We start from the raw sequence: 25,748 nt of genomic DNA on the forward strand, positions 1-25,748 counted from the left end.
ACTATTCCCACTGCCTGGGAGGCAGTAGGCCTCAAAATCCAAAGCCCTTGAATTGCCTTATGTCCTAGGACCAGCTGTCCTCCTAAAAGGGTAGGTAGCAAGGTTTCTTTCTCACCATTCTGCAGTCAAAGTCTCCTCTAGACAGATGGGAAATTTCTTCCACTCCTGTTTATGTGTGTTATATTCCCTAAGTTTTTCTGTATGACATGGACACATATAAATAAACTTTTACTTCTATTGTGCCCAGAAAAATCCCTGGCAAAAGAAATGAAAAGTGACCTCCAAGGAAGAGAGAAATGCTCTCTGGTGGACACACCCAAAAGTAACCCACAAAGAGTCACTCCCTTTCTATTAAGGCAGTGGGACCTGTGACTTGCTTCTAAACAACAGAATATGGCAAACATGATGAGATGTCATTCCTTTGATTAGGTCACATTATATAGCAAATGTGATGGGGATGCCACTCCCATGATTATATTATGTTATGTAACACTCCATCTTAGCTGACCGGAGGGAAAGACTCTCCTTGTTGGCTCTGAATAAGTATGCTGCCATGTTGTGAAAGGATCTATGGAAAAGGCCATGTGGCAAGGAACTACAAGTGGCCTTTAGAAACTGAGAGTGCTCTCTGCCAAAAGCAAGAAGGAAAACAGAAACCTCAGTCCTTTAGCTCCAAGGAGACAAATTCTGCCTACAACATGAGCTTGGTGGCAAATTCTTCCCTAGGCAAGCCTCCAGATGAGAACACATCCCATTTTCCACAGTGATTTCAGCCTTGAAAGATCCTGAACAAAGAATCTAGTCACACCATGCCCAGATTACTGACCCATAGAAACTGAGATATAAGTGTGTGCTGCTTTAAGACATGAATTTTGTGATAATTTGTAATGCAGCAATACATAACTAATATATTTTCTGTTCTTTTACAGCTAAGGAAGTCTACTCATAGTAGAAGTGAAGATACACAAGGTCATTTTATCATCATTTAATTATCACAGAGGAAAGTCTGTAGGATTCACTAAACCATGATCAAGTTGAAGGGGAACCCTGGCACTTTGCTGCCTTTTGTGGAAAAGATGACCAGCCTCATAAGGATTGACCTATTCGTTCTGGGCCAGGAGTGATCCAAAGGCTGTAAGGACCCATCACAGCTTCACAGATCATGACCCATACGATCTTTAATGTAGTCCTACTCACCTATCCCTTTCTGTATTATCTCTCCTCACCTGCTAACTTAGCTTTTTCCAATCAAAGGCCAGGCTATCTCTAGGTCCTTCCCAATTCCCCTAGTCTGGCTCTCTTTGACTTCCTGGTTACGGGAGGAATATTCTAAAGCCAGGCAATACGTGTCACCACAGTGTGAAGATGAGTGAAATCACAAAATGAAATCACAGTGTGAAGATTATTGTTCTCCTAAAGGAGACGGAAAATGGAATCTTTCTTGGAAAACAAATAAGTTCATCAGAAAACAAGCCTACCCACTGACACATTCTTTACTCTTCACATCTTCAGATTCTGGGTACTGTTGGTATATAGTTAGGAGGCAGCCATCTATCCTTTTAAAAGTAGTCTTAGTTTATTTAGTATTGCTATAAAGGAATACCTGAGGCTAAGTATTTATAAAGAAAAGAGGTTTTTTTAGCTTATGGTTCTGCTGGCTGGAAGGTTCAAGATTGGGCAGCTGGTAAGGGCCTCAGGCTGCTTCTACTCATGGTGGAAGGCCAAGGGGAGCTAGCATATGTGGAGATCACATGGTGAAAGAAGAAACAAGAGAGAATGGGAGGAGGTGCCAGACTCTTTTTAACAACCAGCTCTCAAGGGAACTAACAGAGTGAAAACTCACTTACCCCTTGCACTGGGAGGGCATTAATTTATTTATGAGGGATATATTCTCATGATCCAAACATCTCCCATTAGGCCTGCACCTCCAACATTGGGATATAATTTCAACATGAGGTTTTGAGAGACAAGCATCCAAACTATAGCTTAAGTCTAAAAATCGAGAATATGATCTCACCTCAGCAGGTTTCTTGTGTTCATTTGGAATTTTTGACTTGATCCTATACATTGAGCCAGAAGTAAAGGAAGTGGAAGGACCTGTAAAAGATAATTAGAAAATAATACTGAGATGCATTACCTACTAATATAACTAAATGTCATAAAACTAAATGTCATCCAAGAGAATATGAAAAATATCATGGAGAAACCAGAGAGTTCATACCACTGAAGAAAACAGTCAAACTGCACTGAAGAATGCCTCATAATGGAGTCTAGTGACATTTATAGATGATCTCCTACAGTGCAAAAGCTTCAACAATGCTAAGGATGAGATTATCTGATTTGGTATAATCACACCTCATAATGTTCTGCAATAACACAATTCATATTCCACTTGAAGAAAAAGTATCTCCAAAAACAACTGGAAAAACTAAAAATGTGGAGCAAGTAATCTATGTATACTTCAGCGCTTCCCCAAAGGCTCTTGCTAATAAGGTTACTGCCTTTTACAAATGATGACTGACTCACAGTCAAACACTTAGTACCTAAGCTACAATTAGAATATCAGGGCCTACAATTTATGCTCTTGTACTTTTCTTCTTTCTAGAGAAGCTCTATTAAAGCATTACTAGATTTGGCTTTTGTTGCTTACGTAAATGGAAAGTGAAAACAGTTATATGCCACACACAACCAATTCTTCTAATTTATCTATCTCTAATGAAATTTAAATAAGAAAATGGTGCCCTGAATTTTCCTTCTCAGAAACGTTTTTTAACCATTGAAAAAAGCATGAAATGGCTTATCATCAAATGAAAGGAAAAATCCCCAAGGGATATAGATAGAAAGGTTACCAGCTGCCAGCCAGTTCTACTCACTCTCGTCTGAACTGTCACTGCTGCTGACAGGCCTATGGCGTTTCATCCTGGAGCATCCTGGGAAAAAGAACAACACTGAATAAAACAGTTCACACGCACCCATCCCAGAGGGCAGTCAACACTGTCCCACAGATCCCAGAAGTAGCAGCAAGCAAATCACGCAAACTGAATGATTTTTGTCAAGAATATTCTCAAATGACTTAGAGTAATGAGAGAAAAGTACTACCAAATCTTTCAATACAAAGCATGTCAAAGACTAGGAAAGGCCACATTAGCCTTAAGAGGAAGCCCAAGCCACAGATGAGTGGTACAGCACTAACTGGAGCCTCAGATGTGGCCACATGGCCACTGTCAACCAAACCAAAGAGTGGGGCAGCCATGGGGCCATAACCAGTCAGTGATCCCCAATAAGAGAGGAACAGAAAAGAAAAAATCAGTCATGAGGGCAGGGCCATCAAGAGCCAAGGTTTGAAAAGTATGAGACATATCTGACTGAAGAAAGAACAAGTGAGGCATATCCACCTTTAAGAACATGACCACACTAATTTTCTGCCTGCCCTTTATCCCTCTCTCTCTCTCTTCCTGTCCCCATATCCCAAATAAGTAGCCTAAAGTCATAATTATATACATACTACAGGGAATGTTAAAGAAAGCTCCTATATTGTGAGGAGTAAATAAAAATGCTTTGGACTAAAACTTCTAACGGTTCAAGTGTACTTCCCTGAGTATGGCCAATGACAGATAAAAGAAAGAAGCATCACCCTTCTGGGAACACACTAGCACTGGAGTGTAAGAAAAAAGGAAGACACAGTTAAGCACTTTATGTCACAAAGGAAGAGCTGAAAATGTAAACTTGAAAAGACAGCAATACAGTCAGTGACTGACATTCTTTTATGTGCCACAACATACAACATGTTACCAGGGGCTATCATGATTCCATAATGAATAAAGGTCAAAGCTACTGCCTTCAAACTATTTACAATCTACTAAGGAAGTAGAAATCCAAGTACAAGGCCACTCTGAGCAATTAAGAGTAGCAGCAATAAAACTGTATGTTAAAAAGCTTATAGAGTTCCACTTCTGGCATAACAGCGTGAGCAGCTCCGTGGACGACCCTCTTCCCAGCGAAACTGGTGAAAGTTATTTCAATTAAAAAAAAAAAACACCACCATTTAAAGTCTCTGGAAATGGCTGTAAGGGCATACAGCAAATGAAGAAGTACTTATTCAAGAAAATCTACTAAAATTCAGAAAGTAAAGTCAAAGTCTGCAGTATTTGGATCTAGAACCACTTCCTCCATCTTCCCTCCCAGCAGAGATCTCATGCCAGAGTAGAGTAGCCAAGAACATAGTGTTCCTTCTACCCCAGCTCCCAGTTTCTTTCTTCCTGGGAAGAACAGGATGTTGGCATCTCTTATCCTGTTCCCAGCTACTTTTGCTGAGGCTACGTTACAGGAGAATGTAGCTGAGAGGTGGGGGCTCCCTTCTTCCACCTAGCCCCCAACTCATGAGATGGAGGCTAAGCCTTGGGTGTTGTGCCACCAAGAATACCAGAGCCTTGATTGCTCTGGCGTTACCTTGTGGGGTAAGGGTTCTATACCAGAAGAGGCAAACTTGGGAGACCTGGGGCTGACACTCAGAGGGAAGCTCACCATTTGTCTCCACCCCCTGTGCCAGAGCTGTGGCTCAAAGATTTTTCCCAGGGAGAGAGGCAGGGCATAGAATAGGGGACTTCAATTCTCCTGCAATAAAACTGACTTCATCTGCAACTGAGTGTACAGAAGTTCAAGCCTAGGCTGCCTAATATGCCAGAGAGAACCAGGGAAAGAGATAGCCTCTTGGGGTCAGAAGAAATCTCAAACACTGATCTCAGAAACTATCTTCAAAGGAGCCCTAATTTGATTGGATCAGTTTGTGGAGCAATTTATGTTCCAGGACATGATGAAAACAACAGAGCAGCTGGGCGTGGTGGCAGGCGCCTGTAATCTCAGCTACTCGGGAGGCTGAGGTAGGAGAACTGCTTGAACCCGGGAGGTGGAGGCTGCAGTGAGCTGAGATCGCACCATTGCACTCCAGCCTGGGTGACAAGAGTGAAAATCCATCTCAAAAAAACAAAAACAAAAACAAAACAAAACAAAACAAAAATCAAGAGCAACCAGTCAACAATTAGTAGACCATAACAGCATGGTGTGGTCAAGTAAAGAGACAGCCAAGGAGAGCCTCACCAAAACCACTGTCATCCCAGGGTGACTGTGGGCATATACAAGCTTGTACCCCCGAAGAGCAACATTAGAGGCTTCATACTGCAGGGTGAGAATGGGGGTTGAGGAAATAGCCTTCAATAAAATAATCCAGCCAGTTACTAAAGCAGTAAATAAGCAAATAATAATAATAAAGAACCCTGGTGGAGGGGGTAGTACCCACAATTGTTACAATATATTATCCAATATGCCCAGTTTCCAACAAAAACTTAAGAGATATGCAAAGAAACAGGAAAGTATGACCCATACAACCACATGTCAGATTTAACAGGCAAAACCTTCAAATTAGCCATATAAGTATGTTCAAAGAACTAAAGAAAACCATGATTAAAGAAGTAAAGGAAGGTATGATGACAATATTTTACAAAACAGAGACTATCAATAAAGAAATAGGAAATATAAAAAATAACCAAATAGAAATTCTGGTGTTGAAAGCACAATTGAAATGAAAAATCCACTGAAGGGCCTCAACAGTAGATAACAGGCAGAAAAAAGAATTAATGAACTTGAAGTAGGTCAACAGTGATTAGGCAAGTTGAAGAACAGATGGAAAAAAGAAGAATAAACAGTCTCAGAGAAATGTAGAACACCATTAAGTTCATCAATATATACATAATGAGAGTACCAAAAGGAAAAGTGAACGAGAAAGGAGCAGAAAAAATATTAGAAAAACTTCCCAAATTTACTGAAAAACATTAATTTACACACTCAGGAAACTCAAAGAACATCAAGTAGGATAAACGCAGAGATCCAGAAAGAGATTCCTCATAGTAAAATAACTGAAAGCCAAAGACAAGGAGAAAATCTTGAAAGCAGCAAGGGGAAAAAACAACTCATCACTTACAAAAGAAGCCCAATAAAATTAACAGCGAACTTCTCAGAAACAATTAAAATTAGAAGACAGTGTGAAAACATATTGTATCCTTTGGTGATTGGTTGCACATATCTGTGAACAAATTAAAATAACTGAATTGTATACTTTAAGTGGGTAAGCTGTATGGTATATAAATTATATTTCAAAGCTGTCATTTAAAAAACTAATCAAATTAGTACAAGTATCAGGACCATTAACTAAGGTTCTGTTTGTCCTGTAGTCAGTCAATTGAATATTTTAAAAAAAGAGAATGTTAGCCTCCCATCACGTAAATTTTTGGGGCTACATTTGGCTCTTTGGTGCAAAATTTCATTCAACTCTTTTCTGAAATGCAAACAAAACCAACAGTAACAACAAGATACTTCCTATTAAAAAGTAATAGTGGGGAATTTAAAGTCACAATGAATGTAGAAATTTAAGCAGAAATAAAAGTAATGCATTTTCTAACTATTCTCCACTGAATGCACAGATCTACTTAGAGTAGCGCTTCATTTGTCTGATATCACGGGGATGTTGCATATATAAAAACTGTTCAGATAAATAGTATACTCAAACATATAAAATCCTATTTTAACAGAAGCTTTTCTAAAACACCTATTTATTAGTTTTCTAATGTTACAGTAACAAATTACCACAAACTCTGTGGTTTAAAACTACATAAATTTACTATCTTACAGTTTAGTGGGTCAGGATTTTGACACAGGTCTCACAGAGCTAAAATCAAGATGTCATCAGGGCTGTGTTCCTTTCTGGAGGCTACAGGGGAGAACTCATTTCCTTGCCTATTACAGCTTTTAGAGGACACTCGTACTCCTTTGATCTTGGCTGTCTTCTTCCATCTTGAAGGCAAGCAACACTGCATCTCTCTGATCCCGTTTCTGTCATCACAGCTCATTCTCTGACCCTTCTGTTCTGCTTCCCTCTTCCACTTTTAAGGACCTATGTAATTACATTAGACCCACCCAGATAATCCAGGATAATGTCCCTATTTTATAGTCAGCTAAATAGCAATCTTAACATATTCACAGGTTGCAGAGATTAGGACATGGACATCTCTGCCTACCACAACCTAACACACAAAACGTAACTCAAAATGGATCACAGACTTAAATGAAAAATGTAAAGTTATAAAATATTTACAAAAAGCGTAAGAAAAAGTCTTCAGGATCTAGGGCTAAGCAAAGAGTTCTTAGACCTGACACCTAAAGCATGATTGGCAAAGAAAAATGTGTTTTCATCAAAAGTAAAGACTTTTGCTCTCAGAAGCACATCCAGGGCAACTTGAATCTATGCTGCTGAGTTGTGGTCTTCAAACTTGGCCCAAATAAACTATCTTCTTATATTTTTAAAAAAACTTCTGCTCTGAGAAAGACCCTGTTAACAAGATGCAAAAGCAAGCAACAGAATGGGACAAAATATTTACACATATTACACACACGTATAATATCAAATGTTGGAGAAGATGTGAAGAAATTATCATTCATACATTGCTGGTGGGAATGTAAAATAGTAGAGCTATTCTAGAAAACATTTTGGTTATTTCTTAGAAATACTATATATGTAAATTTATTATAAAACACATATCTGACAACGAACTTATATTCCAGAATGCGTAAGGAACTCTCAAAATTCAACAGTAAGGAAACAAATGACCTAATTAAAGATCAACAGATGGGCCAGGCGTGGTGGCTTGTGCTTGCAATCCCAGTACTTTGGGAGGCTAAAGTGGGTGGATCATTTGAGGTCAGGAGTTCGAGATCAGCCTGGCCAACATGGTGAAACCCCATCTGTACTAAAAATACAAAAATTAGCTGGGTGTGGTGGCACGCACCTGTAATCCCAGCTACTTGGGAGGGTGAAGCATGAGAATTGCTTGAACCTGGGAGGCAGAGGTTGCAGTGAGCCTAGGTCGCACCACTGTACTCCAGCCTGGGTGACAGCGAGATTTTGTCTCAAAATAAATAAATAAATAAATAAATAAATAAATAATAAATCAGCAGACATTTTATCAAAGAGGAACACAAATGGCAAATAAGCCCGTGAAAAGACATTCAGTATCACCAGCCATTAGGGAAATGCAAATTAAAATCACAAGATATTATTACACACTTATTATTACAATAGTTGAAATAAAAAATAGCAAAAACATCAAATCCTAGAGAAAGCGTAGAGAAACTATATCACTTATACATTGCTGGTGGGAATGTAAAACAGTATAGCTATTCTAGAAAATATTTGTCATTTCTTTGAAAATTAAATATGTAACTATGACTCAGCAATTGCACTCCTGGGCATTTATCCCAGAGAAATCAAAGTTTATGTTCCCACTGAATATACTGAATATAACCTCCATATGGATGACTCATGATGGGATCAAGGGCAACAAATGTCATAGAAAAAACATTTTTATTTCCTAAAAATCTCAGTGAAGAAAACCAACTGACCATGGACCCTCTCTCCTCACCTCCCTGAGAGTTTCAGAAGACCTAAGACTTCTTGTGAGATGGATACTCCTCTCATCTGAAGTTCTGGGTATGTGTACTTTGGATAAAACAGTTTCTCCATTTTCTATAATATTCTGTTCTTTAAGTGAAAGAGTCATCAAACTGTTCATGACAGAGGGCGATTTTAAAGAATAGGCAAAATTTGGCATTTTTAAAACAATTACAGTAACAACTATTTTTTATTACAGATGGAAACAAAAAATCTTGTATTATTAGTAAAAAAGCCTAGGAAACAGATTATCTAATACGAGTAACAGCAGTACTGGGAAATAAGAAAATGAGTCATCAATGACTTTTAGAAAAGAAAATCAAGTTAATTTTTGGGTCTGGGCTGTTTAAAGTTCAGTGATTTGTTTGTCCATTTCTGTGACATACTGCTGTTTTAATTATTGTAGGAAAATGACAGAAAACAATAAATATCAGCAGAATGATTCAATGATGGTAAATCTTTATATCTCTATTTTTATTTCTACACATATCAGCAGCAGCCATTTTACAGATGAGGAAATTGGGGCTCAGAAGCATTAAAGCGACACGCTTAGAGCAACATGGCCACCAGGGGGCAGGGCAGTCAGGTACAATGACAATGAGCACTCCAAGATGATCCAGAAGCCAGAGGACAGGCTGGAGGAATGACAGCAAGAAAGGTGCCCCTTCTAAGCCCAATCTCCTCAGCATGGCTTGCGAGGTCCAGTTCTGGCTCCCAGTCTCTCAGGCCTCATCAACTGCTGTTCCCTCCACCCCACTCCAATTGTTCTGCATATACTATGCCCCATGTGATTCCATGAACACATTCATCTTGTTTCATACTTGCTTGCCAGCCTTTGCACAGGGCTCTTCCTTCTACCTACAATTCCTCCCCATGTTTTCCTTGACCAGTCCATTTTCCCCAACCCTGGTTCTATTCATTCATTGGATGTCCTCGATGAAGCTTCCCAGATGTCCCTCCTCCACAATTATTCACTCCTTTGCTTTCTATCCAAGTATCCAAGTACATGCAAAGAAGCACCTCACTTGCACCATCAATATTCTTTACATCAAGCTTGTCCAACCCGCAGCCTGCATGTGGCACAGGACGGCTGTGAATGCCGCCCAACACACATTCATAAACTTTCTTTAAACATTGAGGTTTTTTTGTGATTATTTAAAGCTCATTAGCTATCGTTAGTGTTAGTGTATTTTATGTGTGACCCAAGATAATTCTTCTTCCAATGTGGCCTAGGGAAGCCAAAAGATTGGATACTGCTGCTTTACATGATCAGCCCTGTTGTCATTAGACCACAAGCATCTTGAAAGCAGGGACTGTGTCACATTCATTTTTTATCCCTAGCTCTTAGCACAGTATCCTGCACAAAATAAACAGGCAAAGGAATAACACACTGTGCTGCCCCCACCCAATCCTGTTTACCTAGCTAGCATACTGTACCCATTTTCCAGCTACTTCTTGTTGGCTGCTAATGGCTCACAATGGCCCCTCTCTTCCCAAGAACTGGGGATTACACTCTTCCAGTCTCCCTCCCAGAGGCAGCCTGCAGTCAATAATTGTTCTGCCACCACCTCAAACAGGCTATGGCTAGATTTTCTTAAGACCCTAACTGGTTCCTTCTTCCTTACCCTGTTACCCTCTTCCCCTTACGGGTTTCTCCTGAGAATACTCCTCAATAAATCACGTACATTTGAACACTGTCTCAGGTTCTGCTTCTAGGCACCCCTACTTAACATGTGAATCCTTATTAAGTGGTAATTTTAAGAATGTACCACTTAATTTAAGGTAAGTCATAGAGATCTTTTGTACAGCATAGTGCTATAGTTAACAATACTACATTGTATACCTAAAAGTTTGCTAACAGGATAGGCCTTTATATTGTGTTCTTACCACGACAGAATAAGAGCAAAGGGAAACTTTTGGAGGTGATAGATAGGTTTATGGCATAGACTGTGATGACAGTTTCACAGGTATATACTTATCTCCAAACTCATTTAGTTGTTGTTGTTTTTGAGACAGAGTCTCACTCCGTCACCCAGGCAAGAGTGCAGTGGTGCAATCCCTAGAGTGCAAACCCACTTCAGCCTCCCAAAGTGCTGGGATTACAGGCATAAGCCACCCTGCCTGGTCACCTATTTCTTAAATAGAAGTCATGAATGCTATAAATGTGTTTCTTGAGCTGATTATCCTCTGCTTTGGGGCAAACAGTCCTAACCTTCTCTACAGTGAGACAGTTTAAGTGCCTGTGCTGTAATTGAGAATTCACCCTCTCTACAAAACAATTCTATCCCTGCTTCAATGTCATGGAAACAAAACTCTGTCCTTCAAATCTGTTCATCTTGCGTATCTTTCATTTCTACCACTTCTCAGTAGTCCAGTAATTAAAGCCATAAACATCTACCTAGAGATTGAATAAACAAAAAAGAAGAAGAAAAGAACATATTCTACATATGTCACTGCTTCTCCTCACCCCTAACAAATCTTTGAAAGAGATAACGGAAGTTGGGATAATGAACTTTTCTAAATGAAGACTTTATCTCAGCATTTCAAAGCTTATTTTTTAAAATTAAGATATACCATATGACTCACGAATCTTGTGACCAGATGAGGAGTCTGGAGGTCAACTCTTTTCCAAAAAGCCCTCGAAAAACATCCAAGGAAAAATAAAAGAACATACAAATTTGCCTACGCAGATACCTGCCACAGACAAGTATTTCTTTGTCATCCATAATTATCTCTGTCACCAGGAACCAGGCTTACCCTCTTTAATTACAGACTTGTTAGCAAATTATTTGGGAATTTCAAACTCTGTGAGTAGAAATCACCTTGCATGAGAAGGCCAGGTTGGGAAGTGTGTCTAAACCAGGGGTCAGCCAACTTTTTCTGTAAAGGACCAGATGGTAAATATTTTTGGCTTTGAGGGCCACATGGTCTCTGTCACAACTACTCAAATTTGCCATTGTAGCATGAAGGCAGCCATAGACAGTACATAAACAAATGAACACAACTCTCTTCAGAATAAAACTTTATTCCAGCCAGGCACGGTGGCTCACACCTGTAATCCTAGCACTTTGGGACACGGAGGCGAGCGGATCACCTGAGATCAGGGATTCAAGACCAGCCTGGCCAACATGGTGAAACCCCATCTCTACTAAAAATACAAAAATTAGCCGGGCATGGTGGCACATGCCTGTAATCCCAGCTGCTCGGGAGGCTGAGGCACAAGAATTGCTTTAACCTGGGAGGCGGAGATGGCAGTGAGCCGAGATCGTGTAAGACATTGAGACACATCACACAGTTACTCCAGGATTACACTATACTGATTTATGGTTTCGCTTGACAAAACATTTTATTCTAAGGTAATTTTTTTCATGATGCAAATAAATTTACTTACTTGTTTTCTTTTATGCTCCTTATTCCTCTTTTCTTCCAAGAAGTTACTTTGACAATCACAGACCTTATTGGGCCTCTTTCTCTCCTAGTTCTTAAATGAATATTCGCAACAGGGACATCACAGAAAACAGTTGTTTGCCGTATGCTTTCAGGTGTCATCAAGCATCATGCTCAGCCCCTGGGCTGCTGTGACTTTGAGGTCTGCCTGGTCAACTAAAGAGGGCTAGTCCTTCTATGGGACTTTTCTTTCTTAAAAAAAAATCTGACATACAAAAAGCTGTACATAGTTAATATATACAACTAGATGAGTTTACCTGGGTGTGGTGGCTCACGCCTGTAATCCCAGCCCTTTGGGAGGCCGAGGCGGGCGGATCATTTGAGGTCAGGAGTTTGAGACCAGCCTGACCAACACGGCGAAACCCTGTCTCTACTAAAAATACAAAAAAATTAGCTGGGTGTGGTGGCGCATGCTTGTAGTCCCAGTCCTCAGGAGGCTGAGACAGGAGAATTGCTTGAACCTGGGAGGCGGAGGTTGCGGTGAGCCAAGATCGCGCCACTGTACTCCAGCTTGGGCGACAGAGTGAGACTCCATCTCAAAAAAAAAAAAAAAAAAAAAAAAAAAAAGTTTGGGATGTTCTTTGCCCACATAGGCAGGAATTCACCCTTCAGGATATAAGAAATATGCTTCTCTGGCCTGACCAGTGGCTTAACTCTAATATCTGTCTCTGATAATGGCTCTGAATGATATCTTCCTGAAAGCCTAAGGGAGCTAGACTTTCAGATGTTTCTTTCCTTAAGGATTACTTCCAAATACCATCACGGATTTATTCTCTCTGATTTTTATCTCAGTCCTTCTTGAACTTGTTTACATTTTCATTTTGTTTCACTTCTTGAACTGATGAGTTCTCTTAGTTCCCTAAGCAGGCCGAAAATCCTGTTTTCCTTTTGATAAAATTGCCTTTAGGTTTCAGGGAATCCCCCTTTGTTATTTAATTCTGTAACTGGATGAATAAAATCAAGTTGATCATTTCTACACTCTTCTTAATAGCTCATTGATTTCTGTTTCATCCTTTTAGAGCAAGATTTGTCAACCTTGGCACTGTTGGCATTTTGAGCCAGATAAGTCTGCACGTTGTAAGGGACTATTTCTGTGCCTTGTAGGATGTTTAACGGCATCCCTTCTGACCTCTACCCCTAGATGCCAGTAACATCAATTATTGTGATAACCGATAAATGTCTCCAGATATTGCCAAATGTCCCCTGGGGGGCAAAATTGTCTGCAGTTGAGAATCACTGCTTAGATCTTTGGCTTTTCCAACATGCAAAGTCTGTGCGGCTGTCATTATGACACAGAGACGTCTCTGTTTAATTGATTATATTGCACTTTTCTGGATTTCTTTCAGCTCTGGTTAATGTCCATCTTGAATGACAGCGATGGCCACTTTTATAGTTTCAGTGTTTCAGGTCAGCTGAATCATTTGGGAGTGACATGGGAACAGATATCTTGAAATCTTAGAAAAGTATTTTTTCCGGTTGTAAATGTCCTATATGTTTACTGTACAAATGTGGGGAATGGAAAAATTTGGCAAGAATGTTCTTATCAACCAGAAATCTGTCACTTCAGTGCAACTAATGTTAGTAAATTGGTTTATGGCTTTTACTTTCTATATATTTTATTTCATACATGTATAGTAATTTCACTATAAAACCAATTTTTACACATTTTAAAACATCTTAGCATAAATGTTTCCCTGTATACCATGTTTAAATGACTGGATAAAATACCATAATATTAATGTACCTTAATTATTCCTCTTGTGTGATAGGTTGGTTTTATTTATTATTTCTATTATCAGGTTTTAATGGACATTTTGGTTCATAAATCATTTTCCGTGTCTCAAATTATTTTTCTTTCTTTTCTTTCTTCCCTTTTTTTTTTTTTTTTTTTTTTTTGAGGTTAGAGTCTCGCTCTGTCACCCAGGCTGGCATGCAGTGGCATGATCTCAGCTCACTGCAACCTCCACCTCCCGGGTTCAAGCGATTCTCATGCTTCAGCCTCCTGAGTGGCTGGGATTACAGGCGCCCGCCACCACACCCAGCTAATTTTTGTACTTTTAGTAGAGAGGGGGTTCCACCATGTTGGCCAGGCTGGTCTTGAACTCCTGGCCTCAAGTGATCTGCCCACCTCAACCTTCCAAAGTGCTGGGATTATAGGCGTGAGCCACCGCGCCCAGCCTGTATTACTTTTCAAGGACGAATGTTAGAAATATAATTCCTAAGTCAAATGGTGTGAATATGTTTAAAGTAGAGCATTAGATTATTTTTTAAACTGTTACATGGCCCTGCAGAGGGCAGTGAATAGAGGCCCCTTGCACTGACCATGTATTTCAGAAGTATGTCTCATGGGTATATAGTAGGAAAGGAAAGGGCTATGTTTGAGCTAATCACTTTTCCTTTCCTTGGCCTGCATGTTCTTCCGTAGGAATATTAATGGGGAGTCAAGTAGCCACCAAACCACAGGCTTAGGTTCCAGTCCCAAATAATCCCAGTTGGGTTGACTTCCAGACAGTCCTTCTTTAAAAGGGTATTTTACCCAAGGAAGACATTTACTCAAGACATTTGTATTTTGCCTGGCTTGCAGTCACTGTTAAAATAAATCACTGCACTGTTAATCACTGTACTTGAGACGATAGTAGGAATAAAATCTGAAAACTGCCATCAAATTAACGTTCCCAGTGGTGCAAGGGAGGTCTGGTGTACATTTCGTTTCTGCCAAAACGAAGGTAAGGAAGAAAATAATGCCTTTATAAAGTCTGTGTTCTGATCTGAGGACTAGAAAATAAACAGCTGAATAATATAAACATCACACTTCTCATCAATACAGTGACTTGAATGCCTGAATGCAGATGAAAATATAGCATATCAAAACTTGTGGCCAGGTGCAGTGGCTCACGCCTGTAATCCCAGCAATTTCGGAGGCCAAGGCAGACAGATAACCTGAGGTCAGGAGTTCGAGACCAGCCTGGACAACATGGCAAAACCACATCTCTACTTAAAATACAAAAATTAGCCAGATGTGGTGGTGCATGCCTATAATCCCAGTTATTCAGGAAGCTGAGGCATGAGAATTGCTTGAACCCAGGAGGCGGAGGTTGCAGTGAGCCAAGACTGTGCCACTGCACTCCAGCTTGGGCAACAGAGTGAGATTCTGTCTCAAAACAAAAACAAAAACAAAACAAAAAAACTTTATTATACTATTTGAATTTCATACAATTTTCATGTGTTATGAAATGTTATTCTTCATTATTTTTCAATCATTTAAAAATGTAAAAACCATTCTGTATGCTGGTAGGCCATATCAAAACAAGTGACAAGCTAGATTTAGCTCACAGGCCGATTTGTCAACCTCTGGTCTAAACTAAAAAAAATCTTTACTGAAAGAAAGAATATTGAAAATTTGAAGAATGCAATTGAATTATCACTCTCTTAACACACCTCACCCCAATCCCTAATTTCTCAGCTCACTGTTTGGCTGATACCTCACTGGGTGGTCAACTCTATAATGTTATCTTGACAGATTTTAACGGTGCTAGCCCTTTCTAAATTAAAATCTGCTTTACGTCTTTTGAGGAAAAGGCCCCCAGTTCCAATAACTTTTAAAAAATTAGCAGTACATTTTCTTAATTTATGTACTTATATTCAAAAATTTCAGCTGGGCACGGGGGCTTACGCCTGTAATCCCAGAACTTTGGGACACTGAGGCAGGCGGATCACTTGAGGTCAGGAGTTTCAGGACCAGCCTGGCCAACATAATGAAACCCTGTCTCTACTAAAAATACAAAAAGTAGCTGGGCATGGTGGCGGGCACCTGTAACCCCAGCTACTTGGGAGGTTGAGGCTGGAGAATCACTTGAACCCAGGAGGCGGAGGTTGCAGTGAGCCGAGATCACGCCATTGCACTCCAGCCTGGGTGACAGTAGTGAAACTCAGTTTCAAAAAAAAAAAAAAAAATTCAACTACCCAGATAAGTCAACTTGATATCTTAAGAATAATAAGATACATACGTGTACAAAATGTAAGTCCCTTTAAGATAAAATACCATTTGCAGATAAGACCTCTTAAGAGTAAAGTAAATCAATAAGAGATGCTTTTATTATGAAATATACAATTCTTTCTCCAGATAAAAACTCAAACAATTTTAAAAAAGCAACGATTTCCATTGTTTTATCTGCTGCTGTGAGTTGTTTCCACAGTGAAATTTTTACCCACATGTACCCATTATACATTTACAATAACATCCCTGTGATTTAAAGTAATCATCCCAATTTATGAGAAGGAAAAACAACCTTTATCCCAGGTTTTCGTAACGACGACAGGCATGTAAACCTCACATATAAGGTTAAACACACAGAAATGATGCCAAACATACTGAGCAAGTTCAAATTCACTGCACATCAACTTTTAATACTGTGCTAATAGAGGGCAGGCACTGTACTGGCCACCAGAAAGAGAACAGACAAGGAAAAAACTGAGAAACCAAGTCCTTTGGCTCCCACAGAGCCAGGGTCACAGGACCAGGTGCACCAAACATATAGTCACTATGGCTTGGGTGATCACAGCCTAAAACTCTTAACCAATGATGTGTGACAAACCAATTAGAGGGGGGTTTGAGTTAATCCCAAGATCAATCAAATAGGGTGTGGGTGTGGGTGTGGGTGTGGGTGTGGGTGTGGGTGTGGGTGTGACGTGAAGGAGGGTTGCTGTTAAACCCTCACCTCCGGTCAGATCAATGCCCATGGCAAAGGAGCAGTCAGACATGGAAGTTAACATACAAGTCAGTACTGACTTTGAAGGCAACAAAAAATGAGGGAAAATGAAATGGCAACAAATTTCTCTGGGGAGAAATCAAAGGGTCTGGCAGATAAATGCCAATACATGTTAAATCCCCCCAAAAATGTATTTGGCCTCCCCAGCAGAGGTTCTCAATCCCCATTACACGTAGGAATCACATGGAGAACTTACAAAAATCCCAATGTCCAAAGTGCACCCATTACCAATTAAGTCAGAATCTCTCTTTTGGAAGAACCAGTTTTTAGATGGATTGCTTTTTCTGTTTTTCTGTTTTTGATTACATTGACTTTTGTTCTTTTATTATTTCCTTCCTTCACTTACTTTGGGTTTATTTTGCTCTTCTTTTTCTAGTTACTTAAAGTGGGAGCTTAGGTTATTCATTTGAGGTCTTTCATCTTTTCCTCATATAAGCATTCAGTGCTCTAAATTTCCTTCTTAGCACTCATTTAAGTTACATCCCACAAGTTTTTCTTTTCTTTTCTTTCTTTTTTTGAGATGGAGTTTTGCTCTTGTCACCCAGGGTGGAGTGCAGTGGCACGATCTTGGCTCACTGCAACCTCTGCCTCCCGGGTTCGAGCAATTCTCATGCCTCAGCCTCCTAAGTAGCTGAAATTGCAGGTGCCCGCCACCACATCTACCTAATTTTTGTATTTTAAGTAGAGACGGGGTTTCGCCATGTTGGCCAGGCCGGTCTTGAACTCCTGACCTCAGGTGATCTGTCCACCTCAGCATCCCAAAGTGCTGGGATTACAGGCGTGAGCCACTGCACCCTGCCACGAGTTTTGATATGCTATATTTTCATCTACATTCAGGCATTCAAGCCACTATATTGATGAGAAGTGTGATGCTTAGTTTCCAAGTGTTTGGAGAACTTCTTATAGTCTTTCTGTTTTGTTTTGTTTTTTTTCCTTTTTAAAGACAGAGTCTCGCTCTGTTGCCCAGGCTGGAGTACAGTGGCACGATCTTGGCTCACTGCAACCTCCAACTCCTGGGTTAAAGCAATTCTCGTGCCTCAGCCTCCTGAGCAGCTGGGATTACAGGCATGTGCTACCACACCCAGCTGATTTTTGTATTTTTAGTAGAGAGGGGGTTTCACCATGTTGACCAGGCTGGTCTCGAACTTCTGATCTCAAGTGATCCATCCACCTTGGCTTCCCAAAGTGCTGGGATTACAGGCGTGAGCCACCACGCCCAGCCGTCTTTCTGTTTTTGATTTCTACTTGGATTCTATTATGGTCTGAGAATATACTCTATATGCTTTCCCTTCTTTTCCATTTGTTGAGGTTTGTTTTATGACCTGGGATGTAGTAGATCTTGGTGAATGTTGCATGTGCACTTGAAAAGTAAGTATATTACACTGTTGTTGGGTGAAGCATTCTATAAATGTCAATTAAATCTGGTTGACTGGTGGTGTTATTTCTTCTATATCTTTGCTGATTTTCTGTCTACTGGTTCTATCAATTAATGAAAGAGGGGTATTAGCATTCTCAAGTATAATTGTGGGTTTGGGTTTGTCTATTTCTCAATTCAGGTCTGTTGGGTTTTGCTTTGTGTTCTTTGAAGCTCTGTTATTTGGTGCATACACATTTAAAACTGCTATGCCTTCTTGGTGGATTGACCCCTTGTATCATTCTTTTGGTCCGTGGTAATTTTCTTTGCTGTGATATCTAATTATCCGATATTAGTATAGCCACTTCAGTTTTCTTTCTTTTTATTTTTTTTTTTTTTGAGACGGAGTCTCGTTCTGTCGCCCAGGCTGGAGTGCAGTGGCCAGATCTCAGCTCACTGCAAGCTCTGCCTCCCAGGTTTACGCCATTCTCCTGCCTCAGCCTCCCGAGTAGCTGGGACTACAGGCGCCTGGCACCTCGCCCGGTTAGTTTTTTGTATTTTTTTAGTAGAGACGGGGTTTCACCAGGTTAGCCAGGATGGTCTCGATCTCCTGACCTCATGATCTGCCCGTCTTGGCCTCCCAAAGTGCTGGGATTACAGGCTTGAGCCACCGCGCCCGGTCTCCAGTTTTCTTTTGATTGGTGTTTGCATGATATTTTTTTCCATCCATTTACTTTTTATTTTGAGATACGGTCTTGCTCTGTCACCCAGGCTGGAGTGCAGTGGCACAATCGTAGCTCACCATAACCTCCAATTCCTGGGCTCAAGCAATCCTCCTGCCTCAGTCTCCCAGGTAGCTAGGACTACAGGTATGTACTACCATGCCTGGTAATCTTCCATTTACCTTTAAACTCACTGTATCATTACTCTGAATTGGAATAGAGTAAAATGTGTCTACTACTCCATCCTGTCTGGAATGGGAAGTTTGCTCTCTGTACTATTTTTGCAACTCCTGTCTAAATTTATTAACTCTAAATCTCTTAACTCAAAATAAAAAATTAACTCAAAATTTAAAAATGAACTATTAAAAAAGCAAGTGTATAAAAAGAGCAGTTTATTAATATTCCTACATATCTAGAAAGTATTAATTTGAGAAAGAGAAATAATCAACCTATCATTTTGTGAGATTTTCACTTACTGTACTCTTCCAGAGCAAGGAAACAAACAGGCTAAGAAACAGGTAAAACTTACAAGTCTGGAGGTAATTGGGAAGCTGACCCCCTATCTGTGGGCCCAGAAGAAAGCAAGTCACTTTGTATCAAGGATGTATATCTATTTTTCCTCAAAAGATAAATATTCACCACACCTGGTATTCCTGGTTTTGCTTTGGGAGCGGGGAGTTGTTTTCTCAGTCCTTGCATTTTCTAGTCTCCCTGTCTGGATTTTAGTCATTTCACTGCTTACTAGCTTTCTGAAAGGTTAACAGAATTTAAAATGTGTAACTCGAGAAGAAATAAAAGGCTAATCAATTAGTTACAACACTTGTTAGTTCTGTAAAAGCAATGATGAGTGAGAAAGCTGGAAAGTACTGACTAAAATATGGCTTTCTGAGAATTAGTTGAGTTCAGTCATTTATGCTGTTCATGCTCCAGTACCCGCCCCAGGAAGCCAGATTTGGATACAGATAGTACCTGAGTCATTTGAGACAAAACAACAAGTTACCCCTGAATTGTTTTAAATGCTAACGAAAGTGATCACTAAAAGATCTAAGTCATGGATGGAACCTAATTACCTCCCCTTGGCCCTGGAAAACCAAAAACGTCCAGACAGGAATATGAAACACAGAGAGAAGAAAGCAGGTTTTTCCTTTCTATTTATTTCTCCTATTATCTAAGCCCTATTTTAATTATTTTGAGTTAACACCATTTTACAAAAATGGACAGATAAAAAATTAAACTCAAAATTTTGAAACAAAGACTCTTTGTTGCCGTGTGTGGAAAGTGACTATCTTGTCAAAAAAATACCTGTGAGCCTAGAGCATGATTGATTGTTCAATGTGATGAAACTTTCCTGGACCCTAAGCCTCAATATTTTGTTATCTGAAAATCTGCAGTTTAATTTCACCCTTCAAGATCAAAGGCAAATACATTAACTTGGTCTAGTGATTCCACAAATCTCTAGAGAGCTGCCAGGCAAGGCAGATCCACAGAATAACTCATTAACTTATAATGCTTAAAGCAACTTTGGGAAAACTGTTAGGAATTGAACACAGGCTAAAACTCCTGAAGGCACTCACCAATGTATCTTTTTACACAGTTGACCAGAAAATAGCTAAGCTCTGCTTGACTACTCCAGTGACCAGGAGCTCACTATCTAACAAAGCAATTCATTCTAATGTCTAGACAGTTCTAAACATATGGATGATTTTCTATGAACAGAAAAAAATCTGCCTTTTAACTTCCAAATTCTCCCTTTATATTGATTTCTTTCTGTTAACAGGTTCTAATCTCTCTACCTTTATTCCCAAACCATCTCCTGACCCTACTTTATTTTTCTCTAGTTAATATCCACTTTCTTTCTTTCTCTGCCTTCCCTTGCAAACTCCTCAAAAAGTAGTTTACAATCTGTAACTCCTTCCTTACTCTCAATCTCTCCTTAATTGGCTTCTATCATACCAGAATTCTTGGAAAAGTGTGCATACTTCCCAACCCTCATCTTTATGCTGCATTTGACACGCCGATCACTCTGTCCTTCTTGAAACTACTCCTGTGGCTTCCAGAAGCTTTTTTCAAGTTCCTGTGTTGCTCTCTAACATACTTTTTTTCTTCCTCTAACCATCTTGTAGGTGATGGTGGTTCCCTGAAGTGCCCTACCCACATGCTTATGGCTCCCAAAACAAGGTGCTCTGGTCCAGAGCTGGAGATAGAAAGGAAAGGCGAAGGAGACAGGAAGGCAGGAGGGAAAAGCAAAGCAAAGGAGGAAGGAAGAAAGAATAGAAAAGATACATCAACAAAAAGAAACAAGTCCTGACAACCAGATACATCAACCTGGAAGATGATCAACACTGAGTAGACTATATTCTCTTTTCTACTAGTTCTTCCTCCCTTCTAACTGGTCTCAGCTGGCACCTTCCTCTATGCCATCACAAAATCTAGAAACATCTCTGAACTCTTTCCTATATCTTACCCTGGAACATCCAATCAATTATTAAGCCCTGTCAGTTAACCTCTGAAATAATCTTCCAAATCAATGTTCCTTTCCCATCTCAGCTGTCATTTTCTTAGTTTTGGACCTATCTATTTCCTCTAACCTAGAATGCAAGAGCACTTTCCTAACTGGCTTTAAAAGTCCTAATCTTGTCCCCAAACTTACCCTCCACTCAACTGCCAGAGACCTATCTAAAACATAAATTGGATCATGTCCCTCCATGGTCGAGAGATTTCAATGGCTGCCCTTTGCTCCTAGGATCTTTATTAAGGTCCTCATCAAGGCCTCCTCCACAATCAAGCCATGTCTACTTCTGCAGCTTTATCCCTCACCACATTCTGCCCCAGTTTTACGCTCAAACAATGCTGAACCTCTGTAGTTCCTATCTCTAGGCTTTATACCATCCCTTCTCCCAGGAGGGCCCTTTTCTTGCTTCCTCACTTTTAAAACATATAAACTAATTCTTATAAGGCTCAGCAAACACGAGCCTTATCCTTATAAGGCACAGCAAATCTCTTCTAGGATGCCTCCCCTAGTATGACTCACCCACACTTTGACAATCAACAGCAGTATGCTCTCGGAGTGGCCTGTGTATAGTACCATCACTAACTTAAAGTATTTTTAACCACTAATATTATCAAATCTCTAATGAGAATGAGTTCCTACCAGGTATGGACTGGACTTTAAAATTTTTGTAATGGATGTTATTCTTCCTTTATCTCTTTGAAAATCTTCCAGATTTAGACAGTGAGCCAAAAATACTTTTGTCCCTGGTCCTAAGTCTCTCCCTGCTCTCCTGCCTGCCACTCTGAACAGAAGCAACATCTTTTTACTGTCTCTGTTCATGGGCAATCTCTGACTTCACAGTCAGGGATCATTTCCTCCATTCACTGAATGTTTTAATCCCATTATCTACAGAAATACAATTCCCAGCCATCTCTACCTTTTTCTGGACCTAAGAGTCCAGAATGTCCATAACTATAGGCCTGTAACTAATAATCCTCACTTACTGTCTGATCTGTTTCTGGTCCAGAGATTCATACTTTCTTGACCACAGATATGTCTAATTTTTTACTTTATTATCACTTTTAAAGAAAGGAGATATGAGTTTAAAGTATGAAATCAGAGCCATCTTGACCAGAAGCCCTCAAGTTTAAATTTTATGACTATTACACAACCTTTTAGATCGGGGTCAGCAAACTACAGCCCATGGGCCAAATCTAGAGTACTGCTTATTTTTCGTATGGCCCGGAGGCTAAGAATGGTTTTTACATTTTTAAATGGTTGAAAACAATTTAAAAAGTATTTTGTGACACATAAAAATTATGTGAAATTCATATTTCAGTGTCCATAAACTTTTTTTGGAACACACCCATGACCATTCACTTCTGCTGTTCCAGTTACTGATTGTTGTGCAACAAACAACTGCAAAATTTAGTGGCATAAAATCACCACCACTTTATCACTTCATGAATTTTGTGGGTCAGGAATTCAGATAGGCACAGCAGTGATGACTTTTTTCTACTCCACAATGTATGGGACCTCAGTTGGGAAGATTCAAACAGCTGGATCATATGGAGGCGTCTTCACTCATCTGGCATCTTTGACTGGGATGGCTGGGCTTAGCAGGGACTACCTCCAGAGTGCCTACCTAAGGCCTCTCTGGCATAGCCACGTGGATTCTCAACAGTCAAACTTCTTACATGGCAGCTCAGGAGTCCCAGTATGAGTGTTCCAATGAACAAGGCAGAATCTGAATTGCCTTTTATGGTTTAACCTCAGAAGTCTCATACTCTATTGAAGTAGTCACAAGCTCACCCAGATTTAAGTGGAAGGAGACACAGATCCCACCTCCTGATGAGAAGAGAATAAAAAAAATTGCAGCTGTGTTTTAAACCTTCATTTATGGGGTTCGCATCATTTTATTGCAAGGATCCAGGATTAATAACTGATTTAAAATGTGATATACATCCAGGCCTCAGAGCATCCAAGCTTCAAAACAATTTAGCTTCACAAGAGGACCGTAATCAGGGTCACGACGTGAACAATTTTAATACTTTCCTATTTGCTTCTGGTCAGTCTTTAATTCCAAACACATAGAACACATGCGTTTTTAAATGTTATGGGAGTAAACTAGTGCCTTAAAAAAGGGTAATTTGTATCTGTGTGATAGATAGCAAAAATGGTCCCAATTCTTTATCCATGCCCTTTCCTTATGGATGCTCCTTGAATCTGGACTGGCTTTGTGGCTTGCTTAGGGCAATTGAGTACAGTATGAGGTGATGGTGTGCCAGTTCAGAGCCTAGGCTTCAAGAGGCCTTGCTGCTTCTACTCACTCTTAGAAACCTGACCAACTACCATGAGAACAAGTCTGGGCTAGCCTGCTGCAGGATGAGAGATGCATAGCTCTGTGCTCCTACCCCCTACCACTGCTCCAAGTTGACAGCCATTGGACTTCAAAAGCAGAGCTCCCTGCTGACCTACCCTAGTTGACCATAGGCATAAGGGTAGACCAGCTGAGAACAGAACTGCTCAACGGAACCCAGTCCAAATGACTGACCCATAGAATGAACTAAGTAATTACTATTTTAAGCCACTAACTTTTGAAGTGGTCGTTATATAGCAATAGTTGACTGACAGAATTTGAAACACAGGTTTTAATGATTAACTGTAGAGTGGAAATTTCATCACACACCTCATTCCTACTACACTAAATCACTTTGGGTACTAATTTTCCAAAGTAGGCATTACTGCTGGGATCCACAGGGGAAGGCACTGTAGCTAATGCCAAGATCACAGATGGGTCAAGCACTTGACCCAAAAGAAGTACATAACAGCAGCCATACAAGTAGCAAATATCACTCTATCTGAAAGTTTCTAATCCTGTCTGATGCCAAGGCAGCCATAAGGTACCTCCCCTATCCAGAGATAAGTGTGGCACCTGCAACCAGTGGTTAACTATTTAACTGGAATGTCAGAGTAACACATCAGAGCACCCCTGTAATCCCAGCACTTTGGGAGGCCGAGGCGAGTGGACCACGAGGTCAGGAGTTCGAGACCAGCCTGGCCAACATGGTGAAACCCCATCTCTACTAAAAATACAAAAATTAGCTGGGCATGGTGGCAGGCACGCATAATCCCAGCTACTCAGGAGGCTTAGGCAGGAGAATAATTTGAACCTGGGATGTGGAGGTTGCAGTGAGCTAGGACTGAGCCACTGCACTCCAGCCTGGGAGACAGGGTGAGACTCTTTCTCCAATAATAATAATAATAATAATAATAATAATAATAATAATGTTTATATTAGGTTGAACCACATGAAACTGCCATTGTTGCAAGTCAAAATGTTTGCATATCAGCAATTTCATATGGTTCAATCTAATACTGCAGGATTTGGCTCATGAACAAAAATAAGCAAAAAATAAAAGCTTCCTTCCTTTGCTTCTCTTAGCCTCCAAGCCCTCATATATTCTAGAGAAGTTTAATTCCTATGAACTTTTAAGGACATATATTAAGAAATACATAAAGCCTCGCTTAAAAATACATTTTTTTTCCTCAATTCAAAACACCTAGTTTCCTTTAGGAGTTGTATTCCACTTACCAGACTTAAGGTAATTGGCCTGTGGGTCCCCAGTGGAGTATTAGGTCTCTCTACCTACATCTCAAATTTCTAGATCAGATCTGAGCACCCTCTTTTCATGTGCCATTTGTACACGGCAAACCAGGATTCCAGAATGTTGTTTAACACAAGAGGAGGTTGTTGACAAAAAAGTATTCTGATTATTACTATCAGTGTGGGCTTGGTGACAGTGGGGGGAGGATATAATTGATTTTATTCTAGTTTCTGCTTTTCCTGCCCCAGAGTTGCAACCAGATGGCTAGACTATCATCTCTAGGTCTCTTGTCAGTCAGAGTAGGAGAAGCCTAAGAGGCAGGATTCCTACCCCTGCATATGTGACTAGAGTGGTGAGGCAGTTTTCCTCCATCTTCCTGGGCAGCCACAACAAGACCCTGTGAGGAGGCGCAGGTGCTTCGAATAACTGGCACTCTCCCAGGCCACAGCAGACGCCACATGCTCAGAACAGAGGCTCAATTTTAATCCTTCTGAGACACCATTTCAGAGATTGGCCAATATACAGACATGTAATCAATGTAATGCTTCTGTGTGCTCGTGTGGGTCTTGAGCTCGTGAATTTTTTGCATTAACGGTTTTAGAATTTTCTGCCTAGAAATTTTTAGAATTACCCAAGTATAAATGCAGTCTTTTTTATGGTAAATGTTATTTCATGAGAAACACTGCATACATAATTTCAGCTTCAATGGTCAGAAGATCCTGTGCTTTCAAGCTTACTGTTAGAAATGCAAAACAGGGACACCAAAACTCCATCATCCCACCTCAGTTCCCTCTATACAGGATGTTTCCCTCCTTCAAAGGTTTTTTATAAGATCTTTCGTCCAGTGTATTTTACAT

At 40.1% G+C, this 25,748-nt stretch overlaps 1 protein-coding gene across 4 annotated transcripts in view; it reads right to left on the minus strand.

Moving 5' to 3' along the window:
- Window positions 1-25,748, minus strand: part of JADE3 (jade family PHD finger 3) — a 149,348-nt gene that overhangs the window by 73,320 nt on the left and 50,280 nt on the right. For all 4 annotated transcript variants that reach the window (XM_037992904.2, XM_007991497.3, XM_007991496.3 and 1 more), the window contains 2 exons: window positions 2,874-2,930; window positions 2,018-2,097 (listed from right to left, as the gene is read on the minus strand). In XM_037992904.2, coding sequence (XP_037848832.1) covers window positions 2,018-2,097; window positions 2,874-2,919 — 126 coding nt within the window. In that variant the 5' untranslated portion in view covers window positions 2,920-2,930. The remainder of the gene's footprint in view (window positions 1-2,017; window positions 2,098-2,873; window positions 2,931-25,748) is intronic.

Source organism: Chlorocebus sabaeus, chromosome X, assembly GCF_047675955.1.
Source record: "Chlorocebus sabaeus isolate Y175 chromosome X, mChlSab1.0.hap1, whole genome shotgun sequence".
NCBI classification, from domain to species: domain Eukaryota; kingdom Metazoa; phylum Chordata; class Mammalia; order Primates; family Cercopithecidae; genus Chlorocebus; species Chlorocebus sabaeus.